The following is a 13,133-nucleotide window of genomic DNA, read 5'->3' as shown; positions in this document are numbered from 1 at the left end:
GGGAACACTTCACCAAGTGTTTATAAGAATCCATGTCATGAACATTTTTTTTTCCAAAATCTTTGGTTAGTTAAAAACTTACTGAGTTTCATGAGATTCCAATTCTGTCACATCCCTGGATATTTCCTGAATGTTTATAGTAATTTGGTTAATATTAAACTTTTGCCATTCTAAGATTGCTAAAGAAAGATGGAAAGATGTTATTTCTTAGTTCTTGCTTGAGAGAGTTTTTTTTAAAATAACTTTAAATCATTTCACAGAACTTCAGTCCCATTTTGAAGGAAAAGAAATTGTTGTTGACAGAGCTTTAGAAATTAGGATTAAGCTGCCAGTAACCTTGCTGTCAGGCAGTGGAGCAAGCAATGAAATAATGACATGTGAGCCTTATCGTGGACAAGGTCAGTCCCAGACCTCCCCACCAGAATCCGTTAAAAGAGCATTTCATTTATTGATTTATTTGTTTGCTTGTATAAAAGTAAAAATGGGTCTCTTTCATTCTAAATGTGACTTCGAAATTACATAATTTTGGTCTGTTGACACTGCCCTTGACTTAATTAGTTAAGAAGAGCTATAAAAAAAAAATTAAAAAAAAGAATCCATGTCACCAAGAAGGAGTCAGGGAGCGGAGAATGGAAGGAGGTTTCAGACCCAGGAAGCGCACGGGAGCTCTTGTCAAGAGTTATGCAGCAAGTAGCTGATTCCTCCAGGTCTCGGAGATGGTTTGAAGATTCTTAGAGGTTAGATATCACTACAGGCATGCCAAACCCAGAGTCAGGGGACCTCAGCCCCGGGGAATACTAACGCAATAAAATACGCAGCGGTCATGTCCAGATCATAAGGCTGCAGGATTTCAGAGGAAGAGGAGCCAGGCGTGAGCTGACCAGTCTCCACAGAGGGGCTCTGAGCTAGACCGAGGCCCCAGCAGAGAGCTTCCTGAGCAGGGACTGGTAGGGGGATGGAGGTGACAAGCTCTTCAGGAAGCATCGAGGAGCAGAGGCCCCGCGGGGAGGGGACTGGCTGGAGGCCAAAGGAACAGAGGCTGGCCAATACTGGCCCAGGTTCCTGAGGTCACACAGATCAGGGAACTTCAGGGCTCCGCGGGAGGAAGTTTGGGCCAGCGGGGAGATGATTGTTTTGTCACCTCCCCTGTCCCTTTATCTTGCAGGATTCTCAGTAAGTTGAGTCAAGAAATCAACAAGAATGAAGAGAGAAGGAGCATTTTCACACGCAAGTGAGTGGAGCAGCTGAGGGCCTGGTGTCACTTTAATGAAATGCAAGGAATTTTCAAACCCAAGTCTAACTTTAAATGGGAGTCACGGGACTGGTTTGGCCCCCATTTCTGATCCGCAGTGATCCTTCAGTCCAGGGGTTCCCCCCCACCCTGCCCTGCATCCTGCCCTGTGTCTGGGATATCAGGGGAACTTCCCCTAGAGAGTCAGACAGTCACAAGCTCCCAGTTGTCCCACCAGCATAGCTTTGGTGGTTTCCAGAATTTTCGGGTAGTCTGGCCCTGGTTTCAGAGCAACAAGGACCGCGGTCCTGGGTGGTGAGACATACCCTCCCCCGGGGGCTCCCCTTGCAGGGCTGGACTGAGGAAAGAGGGAGATCTCCCTAAGTCAGTAGGGCCGTTAATGCAATGCTGTTTGTCTTTACAGACCCCAAGTCCAGCGGTTTCCTGAGGAAACAGGTAAAGGTCTCAGGGGTGAGAGCAATGGCTTTAGGAGGTGACGGGCGCTTTGGTTCTTCTGTCTGCTGGTCCAGATTGAGGGGAGGAGAGGTGTCACTATGCCGGGACACCTGGCTATGGCCCCTTCTCAGCTGGGACCCTCTGCAGAGACACAGTGAGGGACTCTGTGGGGTGCATGGAATGACCCGGGCCGGGCTTTGAGCTGAGCACCTAGGCAGAGCCAGCCCTCCTGCTTCTGAGTCTTTAAAGCAAGTATTCAGTTGTTAAGTTGCACAACCTGTTAAAATGCAGATTCCTGGGTCCCACTCAGTCCTGCTGAATCAGAAGCTCTAGGGATAGGGCCCAGGGTATCTGCATATTTTAAAGCACTCTCAAGTGACTTTTATGCATGTGAAAGGCTAAGAACCACTGCCTCTGTCTGGCAGAATGAGCCCCTCAAGTAGAAATTCTAGAGCTGATACTGAATTGTTAACCCCCAGGTATGTAGCATGGAGGCCTGGCATGGGGCAGTGGTGGGGAAGGATCCCGGAGTGGGGAGCGGCTCTGACGTTCCTTCTTGCGGCTTCTTTTGGTACCGATGCTGATGTTATCCTCTTCCACAGAAAGCCATGAAGAAGACAACGGAGGCTGGTCATCCTTTGTGAGTATGGGGTGGGCCGTTCTTCCACCTGACAGCTGTTTCCAGAGCGCCTTTGTCATAAGCAACCAGCATGATGCTGAAAGGAGCAAGGCCCTGATAGAGCCGCCCAGGGGTCAGATGATGTGCTCTGTGAAGGCCAGAGCCTTCTAGTAACTTTCTGGCTTTGCGATCCACGGGGTCTCTGGCCTCATCTACTCCCCTCTGCCCTTGTAGCATGAGAGCAGCTGTAGACGACACCTGAATCAATGTGCTTGGTTTTGTGCCACCAGCCCTTCACTTGACAAACAACAGACAGTGGGCTGGGCTTGGCCACGGACTGTGGGGTGCTGACCACGCCGTTATCCTCCGTGCACGCCTCCACAGCAGGGCCCTCCCCCAAACCCCTCCTCCACATGGTCTACACTAAAGTAGATTTAAAGTAGCCTTTCTCGTAGGCTTAAGTGCCCACCGGTGACCCAGAGGGAAAGGGAGTCCGGAATTAACTATCAACCCTGGAAAGACCTCAGGGATGGGCCGATCCAACTGGGTTTTCTATTTGAGGGGTCATGATGACACCTCTGAGAGCCTGATGAATTCTGCACATCTTGTCCCCAGGAAACTGCATATGTAGTCACCACGCTTGAAGCCAGACTCAGGCTAAGAACTCCATTACGGCTCGTAGCCCAGTCTGCTCATTTTACAGATGAAGCAGCCGAGCCCGCTGGAGAACGTGACTTATGTAGAGCCACACGTCTAGTTAGAGGCAGGCCAAGGACCCGGGTCGCCCACCCTCCGTCCAGGGGTCTTTCTGGTAAGCGGCTACCTCTAGTGCCTTTAGGAAGCTGGCACTAAACATCCCTTGTCCTGCTGGGATTCTGGTAAAAGAAAGCATTGAATCTGAAAAAAAAAAAAAAAAAAAGTGCTAGCTAAGTCTGTGCTTTCTACATGAGAACAAAGGAATATGACAGATTAATTTTGTTCCAAAGGGAAAATAGACCAGTTTCTCCCCAAATGTTTACATGTTTAGGCAGAAGCTGCATCTTTGCTGCTGCTTGCCATGCAGTCCCTCCCGTGAGCTCAGCCTGAGGCTAGCCACCTCCATCTTCTCTGTAAACAGGGAGTCTCCACTAGCCACTGGCTACAACATTTGGGGTTCCATGAAGTGCCCAGCATTGCACAGGGCACTGGGTGGGGGGTGGTGGAGATGAAGAACCCAATTCTATGAGCATTTTATAGCTTAGAAGGGCTTATGGGGGTAAAGGCCTGGTGGAAAGTCAGGAGCCACAGGGCTGGGATGTGCAGGCTGAGAGATTGCAGGGAGCCCCTGTAGGTCTAGGGGGCGGTCGGCATGGGCTGCAGAGGCGCTGAGGCCGTGGTTCTGAAGTCCCTCCCGTTCATCAGGGGTTCCATCCTCTGTTCTCAAGTTATAGGAACACTGATGGCAGGACGAAGTCTTTTTTGGAGTTTGGGAAGGTACTCAACCTCGTCTTCCAATATTAGAAATATACATATTCTGCAAGTCAAAACATTAACACATGCATCTTTCACTTGAGCACCTTAGACAGGCTTCCTTAAGCCACCTAGTAAGGTTGTCAGGATTTCTAGGCTCTCAGTGGGCACCTTTCCTCGTCAAGTTGCAACCTCCTGTCGCTTCTTTCCACGCTGCCCTCGACTTTAGAGAAATGCCCTGGGCTCATTTAGGACCCACTTGACCTTGACCTGAGAGTGATAAGCTAGTCATTGCTTGGCAGCTGATGGTGCCACTTCTGCCTGGGAAATCATTACTGTAACTGTCCACTTTCATGGGTTGCTTCAAAGGCAATCACCCAGCCCCTAGGGCTTAATTTCCCTGAGACCCACAGAGGAGCATATGTAAAACACGATAAATAATTTAAAATTGAGGAAGAGTCTCTTCCAAGACAGCTTCACACTCAGTGCCAGATGTCACGAATAACAAGCTGTTGTTTTTATACACTCAGCTCTCAGCAAAGGGACTAGCCCAGCCCTGACTATCCCCTCTCAGGCACAACTTAACCTGCCTTCTAGTTAACAGGCTTTGGTTATCTGGTTTCCCCATTAGGGAAGAAAGTTTCGAGCACAGGCACCCTAAGAACAGAACTGACAATTAACTAGGGGCATCACAAACACTCCTGAGGTTTAGTCTTCCTCTTGGCAATGTCTGGAGTAAAAAAACGTGTTTACTCAAAACAGCGGGCTCTCCCATCCCTCTGTTCCTGTATTCTCCAAAAGCAGTTTGTTCTGCTTTTCTCTGTTATGCAAAAAAAAAACTGTAGAGAACAATGCACTTGCCTAGCGGTCTGAAGACCTTGACGGGGGTCCCACGTCTGCATCTTGCTGGTCCTGGGGTTTTGTACTCCCTGAGCTCAGTATTCCTCATGTGTAGTGGGAGGGCCATGCTAGTGCTGACTGCCCCCAAGTGAGGACCCCTGTGAGGCTTGGCAGAGAGAGAGTAGATGCGGGTACGCCTACTGCCAAGGGACCTCTACACACCGCGTTGTCCCCATCACCGTGTTGGCAGGATGAAGATGACTATGAAAGTCCCGATGATGATCAGTATGGGGAGGATGACGGTGACTATGAGTCCCCCAATGAAGAGGAAGTGGCCCCCGTGGAAGATGACGCCGATTATGAGCCGCCACCCTCCAACAATGAGGAGGCTCTGCAGAACTCCATCCTGCCTGCCAAGCCTTTCTCCAACCCCAGCTCCATATACATAGGTAAGGGCCCTGGCATCCCAGCCCCCAGCCCCCACTGATGTATGGGAGGCCAACGCCCATGGAGCAGAAAGCTTGGCATGCTGATGCCAGCTAACCTGCTGTGTGGCTTTGGGCGAGTGACTCCACCTCTCTGGGCCTCAATTTCCTCATCTTTGAAATAGGACAATAACAATACAGACCACATAGGTTCGCTGTGAGGATCAATAATATTTATGATTTGTGGACAAATATTTATGATGGCAGACAAATCATTGCTGATGGTGGATGATACTGAACTGCCAGTTAAGGGTATATGGAAGTAATAGCTTATTTTGAGTGTTACTTTGGTACTCAAGAGGACTTTCCTGTTCCTCCCCATCTTTGACCAATTCATGATTAGGTGGCACCACTACACACAGACTGTCAGAATAAATATAACAATGTTGAATGTGGTTTGGCCATAACTTTAAAATCTTTAAACAGTATTCAAGATTTTCATTGTCTATCTGCTCCTGTCAGCCCTTTTCTACCTCATTCATTCATCTATTCAACAAAAATTATTGGTCTTCTATTATGAGTCAGGCATCATTCTAAATGCTGAAATTTAAAATCATCCGGAAAGAAGACACAGCCCTTGCCTCACAGGGCTTACACTCTAGCAGTGGTGGTAACAGAAAGTAGGTACATACGCACTTGCATAATATCAAGGAGTGAGCCAGAAAGTTGACGATCCATATCATAAAAATTAATACCACTAATCCTTTAGGCTGTATAGCATGTGGCAATTTTAAAGCCCTTTCACGCTTTGTCGAGATTTCATTTTGTGTTTTGAAGCACCCTGCGTGATACAGGCAACAATTATCAAGCCTGTTTCATATATAGACCCTGAGAAGAAACAGGTAACTAAGTCGTTGAGTGCCTCATACATGCCAGTTATGAGCATACAGAATGAACGAGACGGTAGACAGGTCTCACCTTAAAGAATTCATAGTCCAGGCAACATCGAACAAATGAGTCGCAAAATGACTTAATTAAACCATGATATATACTCAGGAAGACAAGCGCAGGTGATGAGGCTGGGACATATGCCTGATCTGGACTTGCTTCCCTGAGGATATGATATTTAATCTGAAACTTAAAGGGTGAACAGGAGTTGGCTAAGTGAGCATAGATGTGGGAAGGAAAGAGCATTCTAAGCAGTAGAAATGGCCGTGCAAAAGCCCTGAGGCTGAAAGGAGCAATGACAGGTCAGAGGAGCTGACAGATGGCCAGAGTGGGTGCATTGGTATGAGATTAGACCAGGCTTGCTGGGTTCTGAGTCCCATTCTCTGTGGAAGAGTGTTGCTTCCCCAGGACTGGGGCTAGGGTGAGGCAAAATAGGCACCCAGGGCACAAAATGTAAGAATGCTGTCACTTCCTCACAGTCCTGGCCTGGTCTTTCCCTGGCAAAGGGATGGAACACTGTCAGCTTATCTATCTGGCCCGGGGATACTTCTGTGATGACCAGAAGAATGTGAGTTTTTGTTAAGAGTCTGTGGTTTGGTTACAGGAGTCGGTGACTGGCTCCTCCCTTTAAGAAAGGAGGAAGTGGGAGGGGGGGAGGACAACCCAGAGCATTTGTGAAGGGAAGGAAGGGGACCTAGAACAGGATCTTCAAGAGCCATGACAGTGGATTTCACCTTGCCCGGGCAGCTGGGTGTGCCTGAGTGTATGTGTCTCTGTGTGTGTCTGCGTGTGCATGTGTGTACATATGCATGTGTGCATTTGTGTGTCTGTACACGTTTACTTCTTTACAATTTTGTCTGAAAACACTCCCTCACGGTAATGGCTGAGTTAATTACTAAGAAGCCTTTTTGCATGCTTTCATCAACAAAACCTCTGATGAATACCTGTTCCCCAGAGGTAAGGTGAGTGTTGCTCCGAAGTATAAGAGTAAGACAAACTGGACAGGTACAGAGAAGGCGAAGGGCCAAGGACTCCCCACCCTGTACGACCCAGGTGTGGACACATCCCTGCCATGCTGGCTGGGGCTGGCCTTGGTGCTGGGGGGAGTCTGTGGGATCCAGCGATATGGAGATGCCCCCAGCCGGCGCTGGATGGGTTCCTGGAGAGCCCTGGGTGTGGCCCACGCTCGCCTAGATGTAGCATTTCTCCTTTCATTTTAATGTCTTTGCCTTTCCACAGACCGGCCCCATTCCGGGAAAGTGCAGCAGCCGCCCGTGCCCCCGCAGAGGCCGATGGCCGCCATCCTTCCTTTGTCCTCCGGCAGCCGGGCTCACTCGGTAGGCTCCATACTTTCTGTTATGCCACTTTGTGTCCACTCGATGATTTCCTCTGCAGAGAGAAAAAACTATAGACATCTTTATCCAATTCTAGCCAGTAAGAAAAAGTTATATGTAGGCCGGGAAAATGCATTCCCAAGTACTCACAGTGGGCTTTTTGGAGGATGAAATACTAGTGATTTTTATACACATTATATTGCTTTTAATCGTTGGTATTTTCTCTTTACCATAAACAATATAAGCTATTTGTATAATAAAAAGTCGCCTTCTAGTATTCATTGTGCTATTTTTTCTGGCTTTTGAAATAAGTGAAAACTGTAAAATAAACTAATGGCACCCACTAGTATTTGGGTCTCCAGCCTTCCCTCCTGCAAGAAGACTTGCGCCACCTGCTGGCTCACATCTGAAATTCCAAGGACAAAAGGTTTGAGACCCAAACGTGCAATGCCACGAACCCAGGGAGAGAGTGGCAGCAAACTCCCTTTCCTCTTTCTTCAAGCTTACAGTCTCAGATCCCGTGGTTCTACTTAACTAACAGGCACACCTCGTCTTATTGCATTTTGCTTTATTGCGTTTCACAGATATTGCATTTTTTTTTACAAATTGAAGATTTGTGGCAACTCTGCCGTGTCAGATGATGGTTAGCATTTTTTAGCAATATTTTAAAAGTAAGATATGCACATTGTTTTATTAGACATAATGCCATCGCACACTTAATAGACTTCATTATAGTGTAGATGTAACTTTTATATTCAGTGGGCAATAAAAAAATTTGTGTGACTAGTGTTAACGAAAATTCAATTAACAATCGAACCAAGAAGAAAAAAAGAGAATTTTATTTGAGCCAAACTGAGGATTATAACCTGGGAGACAGACTCTCAGAAGCTCTGAGAACTGCTCCACTGGTCAGGAGCTAGAGATTCAGTTTCATACATTTTTGAGACAAAGAATCATGTATCACATTGACAGGTTAGTATTAAACACAAAGTTCATCAGAGATGTTTTGGTCAGGGGTGTACCTACAGAGTGAGCCTTTAGGTCAGTATGACTCCCTGACAGGATGAGAAAGAAATACTAACCTTCAAAGTCACAATGGTGGTTTCAGAAGAAAGGTACCATTTTTCTCAAAGTTTGTTTATATCCTCCTGCCTTGAGGAGGCCTGGTTAATGTATAATACAAATGCACATTGCATATTAGGAAAGGCCCATCACCAACGGAGGCATGTTACGTGTGTTTCAGTTCTGACTTAGTTTGATTGTCCTGTCATAGAGAAATTTATGATTTTTCCTCATCACTAGGCTTCTTTTGATTTCTGCTTTATGGCGGTGGTCTGGAACCGAACCCGCGATATCTCTGGGGTAGGCTTGTATCCAGAGAGACCCGGAGAAGTTCAGGATCAGAAGTCAATAGTTGGAAATGTGCTCTCTTCACAAAGGACCAGAGCGCTTTGACAGCTGTGCTGAATGCCGAGTGTCAGGGCTAGGAGGAGGGAGAGGACATATTTTCCCCAAAGTTCACAATCCAGATCGCACCACAGTTGGGACACCTCATCTAAGAACAGACGACTTCCTCCTGCTTTTGCAGTTTTATTACAAAGGGGGCTCATGGAGCTGAATTTATCTACACGTGCATTTTGCCCTTGAAATCTGTAGCGCTTCACCTCACTCTTGGGATGCAGAATTCATTCATTCAATCTACAGACATTTATTGAGCCGCAGTGCCCAGCAGTGTTCTAGCTGCTGGGAATAGAGTGTGAACAAGACAAATAAGATCCTTGCTTTCATAAAATTTTTATTTGGGTTAGGGGTAGATGGATGATAAACAAGTATAGAGATGTATAAACAAGGTAATTTGAGTAGTAACGTGTGGTTAGGGAGACAGAAGACCAGGGAACATGGTGGTAGGTGGGGAGGTGACATTGACCTGGACAGGATGAGCCAGTTGTGGCGAGAGCTGGGAAAACAACATCCCAGGCAGAGGAAAACACAAGTACAGAGCTGCCAAAGAGTGCATAAGCTTGAGATTTTGCAGGAACTGCAGGAAGATACTTATGGTGAGAGTCCGGTGGGCACTGGAGAGAGGAGCGTACAAAGGTGTTGGACGGGTGGAGAGGGGGCAACTCAGGCAGAGCTTTGCAGGCCATGGTGAGTTTTAGTTTTGTTTCTAATGTGATAGGAGCAACTAAAACGCTTGGCAGGGGAGTGACATGCAGAACACACCCTCACAGTGTGTGGAACAGGGAGCTCAGTTCAGGTGAGAAATGGACAGCTATATGTGTGAGTGGAACATGGGGATGGAGAAAAGTGAACAGCTTCACACCTATTTAGGGGGATAAAGCCCTCAGGGCTTGCTGATGGGTTGGAAATGCTTCCTAATACATGGATTTCTTTTAAAGCAGCCACTACCGCCACCCCAGCCCAACCACGAAGAGCCTAGCAGAAGTAGAAACCACAAAACAGCAAAGCGTAAGTATAGGGGCTGCCCTCTCTTGCCCACCAGTCCACCCACACCCCTGCCCCAGCCGACTGCTCTCTTCTTTGAACTGACTTCAGTGTTTCCCTTTCAGTCCCTGCCCCTTCCATAGACAGAAGCACGAAACCACCCCTAGATCGTTCCTTAGCTCCGTTTGACAGAGAGCCCTTCGCAATAGGTTGGTATCTTTTATATTTGATGCATAGTAACAGTGGCCAACATTTATAGAGTGCTTACTGCATGCTTTTCACAGGGACCATCTCGTTTAACTATCCCCCCGATCCTATGAAGTGGGGGCTATTAGAATCATCCTCCTTGTACAGATGAGGAAACTGAGGCATGAAGAGGTAACTTACCAAGTTTACTCAGCTACCAAGTGATGCGGGGGGGGAAACCCAGAGTCAGAGAAGCCTGATGCGGAGCTCCTGTCCTTAGCCCTGTGCTGGGCCTGCTTCTCCATGGGTGCCATCTGTGTACACACATCCATCCCATGTCCTCCTGAAGGAAGATGGGGAGGCATCTGGGCTAAGAGGCAAGAGGCCTGGGACAGCTGTTGTCGGCTGCCTTGGCTGCTAACTTAGCAGCTCACTGACCACAGGGATGTTGCTTTTTCAGAGCTGTCTCCTTATTTGTAAGGTGGGTGCTCTGTAATGAGAAAATACTTTATAAAACTCTAAGGTGCTATTCAAATGTCAGAGTTGTCTTTTGTTGTATGGGTGGTTGACCAAACTGTAGGTATACTACAGTTCTTTCCTCCAGAATTGGCCCGGAGTATTCTTGGATTGCAGTTACCTCTACATAAAGCTATTTTTAATCCAATTCTAAAACTTAGCTACAATTTATTGAGCACCTACTATGGGTCAAGTGCTTTACTTACCACAGATAAGTTACAGTTGTCTCTCAGTATCTGTAGGGGGGATCCCCGGATCCAGGATCCCTGTGGATATCAAAATCCAGGGATACTCAAGTCTTTTATATAAAATGGTGTAGTATTTGCATACAACTTATGTACATCCTCCCGTGGACTTTAGATCATCTCTAGATTACTTATAATACCTAATACAATATAAATGCTAAGTAAATAGCTGTAAATGCAACAAAAATACATGTACATAGTTGCTAGTGCATGGCAAATTCAAGTGCTGCTTTTTAGAACTTTCTGGAATTATTTTTCCAAATATTGTTGATCTGAGGTTGGTTGATTCATGGGTGTGGAACCCATTGATATGGAGAGTTATCTCTACATTATCTCTAGTCCTCACCCCAGCCCAACAAAGAGGGAGTATTATCATCCTCACTTTGCAGATGATAAAGTTGAGGTTCAGAGAGGTTGAGTAAATTTCCCAAATTTGCATAATTAGGGAATTGCAGGATTTGAACGCAAGTGTTTCTGACTTCACAGTGGGTGCCCTTTTCCACCACATAATGCTGAGTTGGATTAAAGACACCTTTTCCTGACAGTACCAGCTCTACCCTTGAATTACTCCCTCATCCGTGATGTTTTGGGAGAAATAATCTCTTACAATGCTGAGACTCTTATCGGGAGACTCCTAACATGCCCAGGGAATATGCATAAATCAGCAGATGTTTTTAAAAGAAAACCTATTCATTATAATGGTATAATTTATATCATTATTTCTAATGATATAAATTTAAGTTTTCTGGGTACCACTCTGAAGTAGGGTTTCCACCTCAAACCAAAATTTTATAAATAAGGAACATTTTTTATACCACCCAACTCTCTCCCACTAGTCAGTGAGCTCTTCAACAGTGGAACAAGATTCTTAGGGCCTATCATGGGCCAGGGATGTATTCAGTCTTTAAGGAATAAATCATGTTGCGAAAATGCAACTCCAGAAGGATGTATCACCATTCACCCTAGGGTGTTAACTGAGCTGGGGTTGGAGGGAGTGGAAGAAAGAGAAGCTGTCTAACAATTGTCAGCACCCATGGGTCATTGCCTGGCCCTGCATATAAATTGTCACCTGATCCTTATAGCAAATCTATGCAGTTTTAAACTATAATTCTTATAGCAAACCTATAATTCCCATTTTACAGGTGAGGAAATTGAAACTCAAAGACTTTAACTTGCTCAAAATCATACAGGATTTGCTTCTAAACCTGGTTGAATCCAATTAATTAATGCTTTTATTACATTGAAGGCATAGGGCATATCTACTCAAGGGAACTTCAGACAGAATAAAAAAATACATTGCTTTGAATAACTTTGCAATGCAGAGTTCTCAGGTATGCCTAGTATTTCTTCAGGGAGCCTGCACGTCATCTGTTCCAAGAGAAAAGGAAAAGGAAAAAAGGAAAGAAGGAAGGAAGGGGAGAGGGGGAGAGAGAGAGAAAGAGAGAGAGGGGAAGAGAGAGGGAGAGGGAGAGAGGGGGAGACAGAGAGAGAGAGAGGAAAAGAAAAGAAAAGAAAAGAAAAGGAAGGGAAAGGAAGGAAGAAAGAAAGAAAAGCAAAAACCAAAACAAAATGATTTGCAGCCCACCAGAATCTCCTGAAACCCTGTACCCCAAGTTAAAAAATTTTCCAGAAACTAAGTGTAATACCTTACATAATGGCAAATGTACCAGAGGACTGAAGGAAAATTAACCCCTCCATGGCAAATGGGTTTATTTCAGATATGAAAATAAACTTCGGCTGTATAAAGAAGTTCTGGACAAATGAAAGAGACATAAAATCTCAAGAGGGCGTTAATCCTTTTCATCATCAGTTATATTAAAAAAAAATGGAAAGAAGCACAGAACCCACAATACTGTTTGTATGTACACAACACTGTGTGACCCTTGGGCAAAGTCATTTAATTTGTCTGAGCCTCTAAAATTAGGTGCTCTGTAAGGGACACCTCCAGGTCTAAAGTCTATGATTCCTCAATGCCAAAACCCAAGCAGCCCTCCAAGGGGCTTTGGGTTCAGGTTCATCAAACAATGTTTTAATGCTCAGCTTTTAAACTCAAGGCTTACCTGCTGTTTGTCACTTACAGGAAAGAAACCAGCGATTTCTGACAAGGTAAGCTTTCTCCTTGTTTTGTTTCGTTTTTGTTCTGTTTTGTACCTTGTCTTTATCCTGTGGAAAGTGCTGAGGACACTCACACATCTTCCTTCCTGCCTTGCAGCTCTCCGCCCCAGCGGGAAGGTGAGTGGTTCTGGGCACCTGCGTGAGGGTACGTGGCACGTGTTGTAAGACTCTGGTTTGTTTCCCACACATCCTTTCTCTCAACTCTGCAGGCCTCTCGGGGAGCATTTACCCAAGATACAAAAGCCCCCATTGCCACCAGCCATGGAAAGGCATGACAGAAGCAGCCCCCTGCCAGGGAAGAAGCCACCTGTGCCAAAGTAATTG

General features: G+C 46.1%; 1 protein-coding gene across 1 annotated transcript in view; it reads left to right on the top strand.

Annotated features, from left to right (window-relative positions):
* LCP2 (lymphocyte cytosolic protein 2) overlaps positions 1-13,133 on the top strand; it is a 42,980-nt gene that overhangs the window by 16,393 nt on the left and 13,454 nt on the right. The window contains exons 4-13 of the mRNA XM_065874737.1: positions 1,166-1,231; positions 1,656-1,687; positions 2,290-2,327; positions 4,846-5,044; positions 7,208-7,305; positions 9,705-9,771; positions 9,873-9,956; positions 12,775-12,800; positions 12,907-12,926; positions 13,019-13,126. Of these exons, the coding sequence (XP_065730809.1) occupies positions 1,166-1,231; positions 1,656-1,687; positions 2,290-2,327; positions 4,846-5,044; positions 7,208-7,305; positions 9,705-9,771; positions 9,873-9,956; positions 12,775-12,800; positions 12,907-12,926; positions 13,019-13,126 (738 nt within the window). The remainder of the gene's footprint in view (positions 1-1,165; positions 1,232-1,655; positions 1,688-2,289; positions 2,328-4,845; positions 5,045-7,207; positions 7,306-9,704; positions 9,772-9,872; positions 9,957-12,774; positions 12,801-12,906; positions 12,927-13,018; positions 13,127-13,133) is intronic.

This window comes from Phocoena phocoena, chromosome 3 (assembly GCF_963924675.1).
Source record: "Phocoena phocoena chromosome 3, mPhoPho1.1, whole genome shotgun sequence".
Taxonomy (NCBI): Eukaryota; Metazoa; Chordata; class Mammalia; order Artiodactyla; family Phocoenidae; genus Phocoena; species Phocoena phocoena.
The sequence above is the reverse complement of the archived record's forward strand: the minus strand, read 5'-3'. Positions and strand labels throughout refer to the sequence as shown.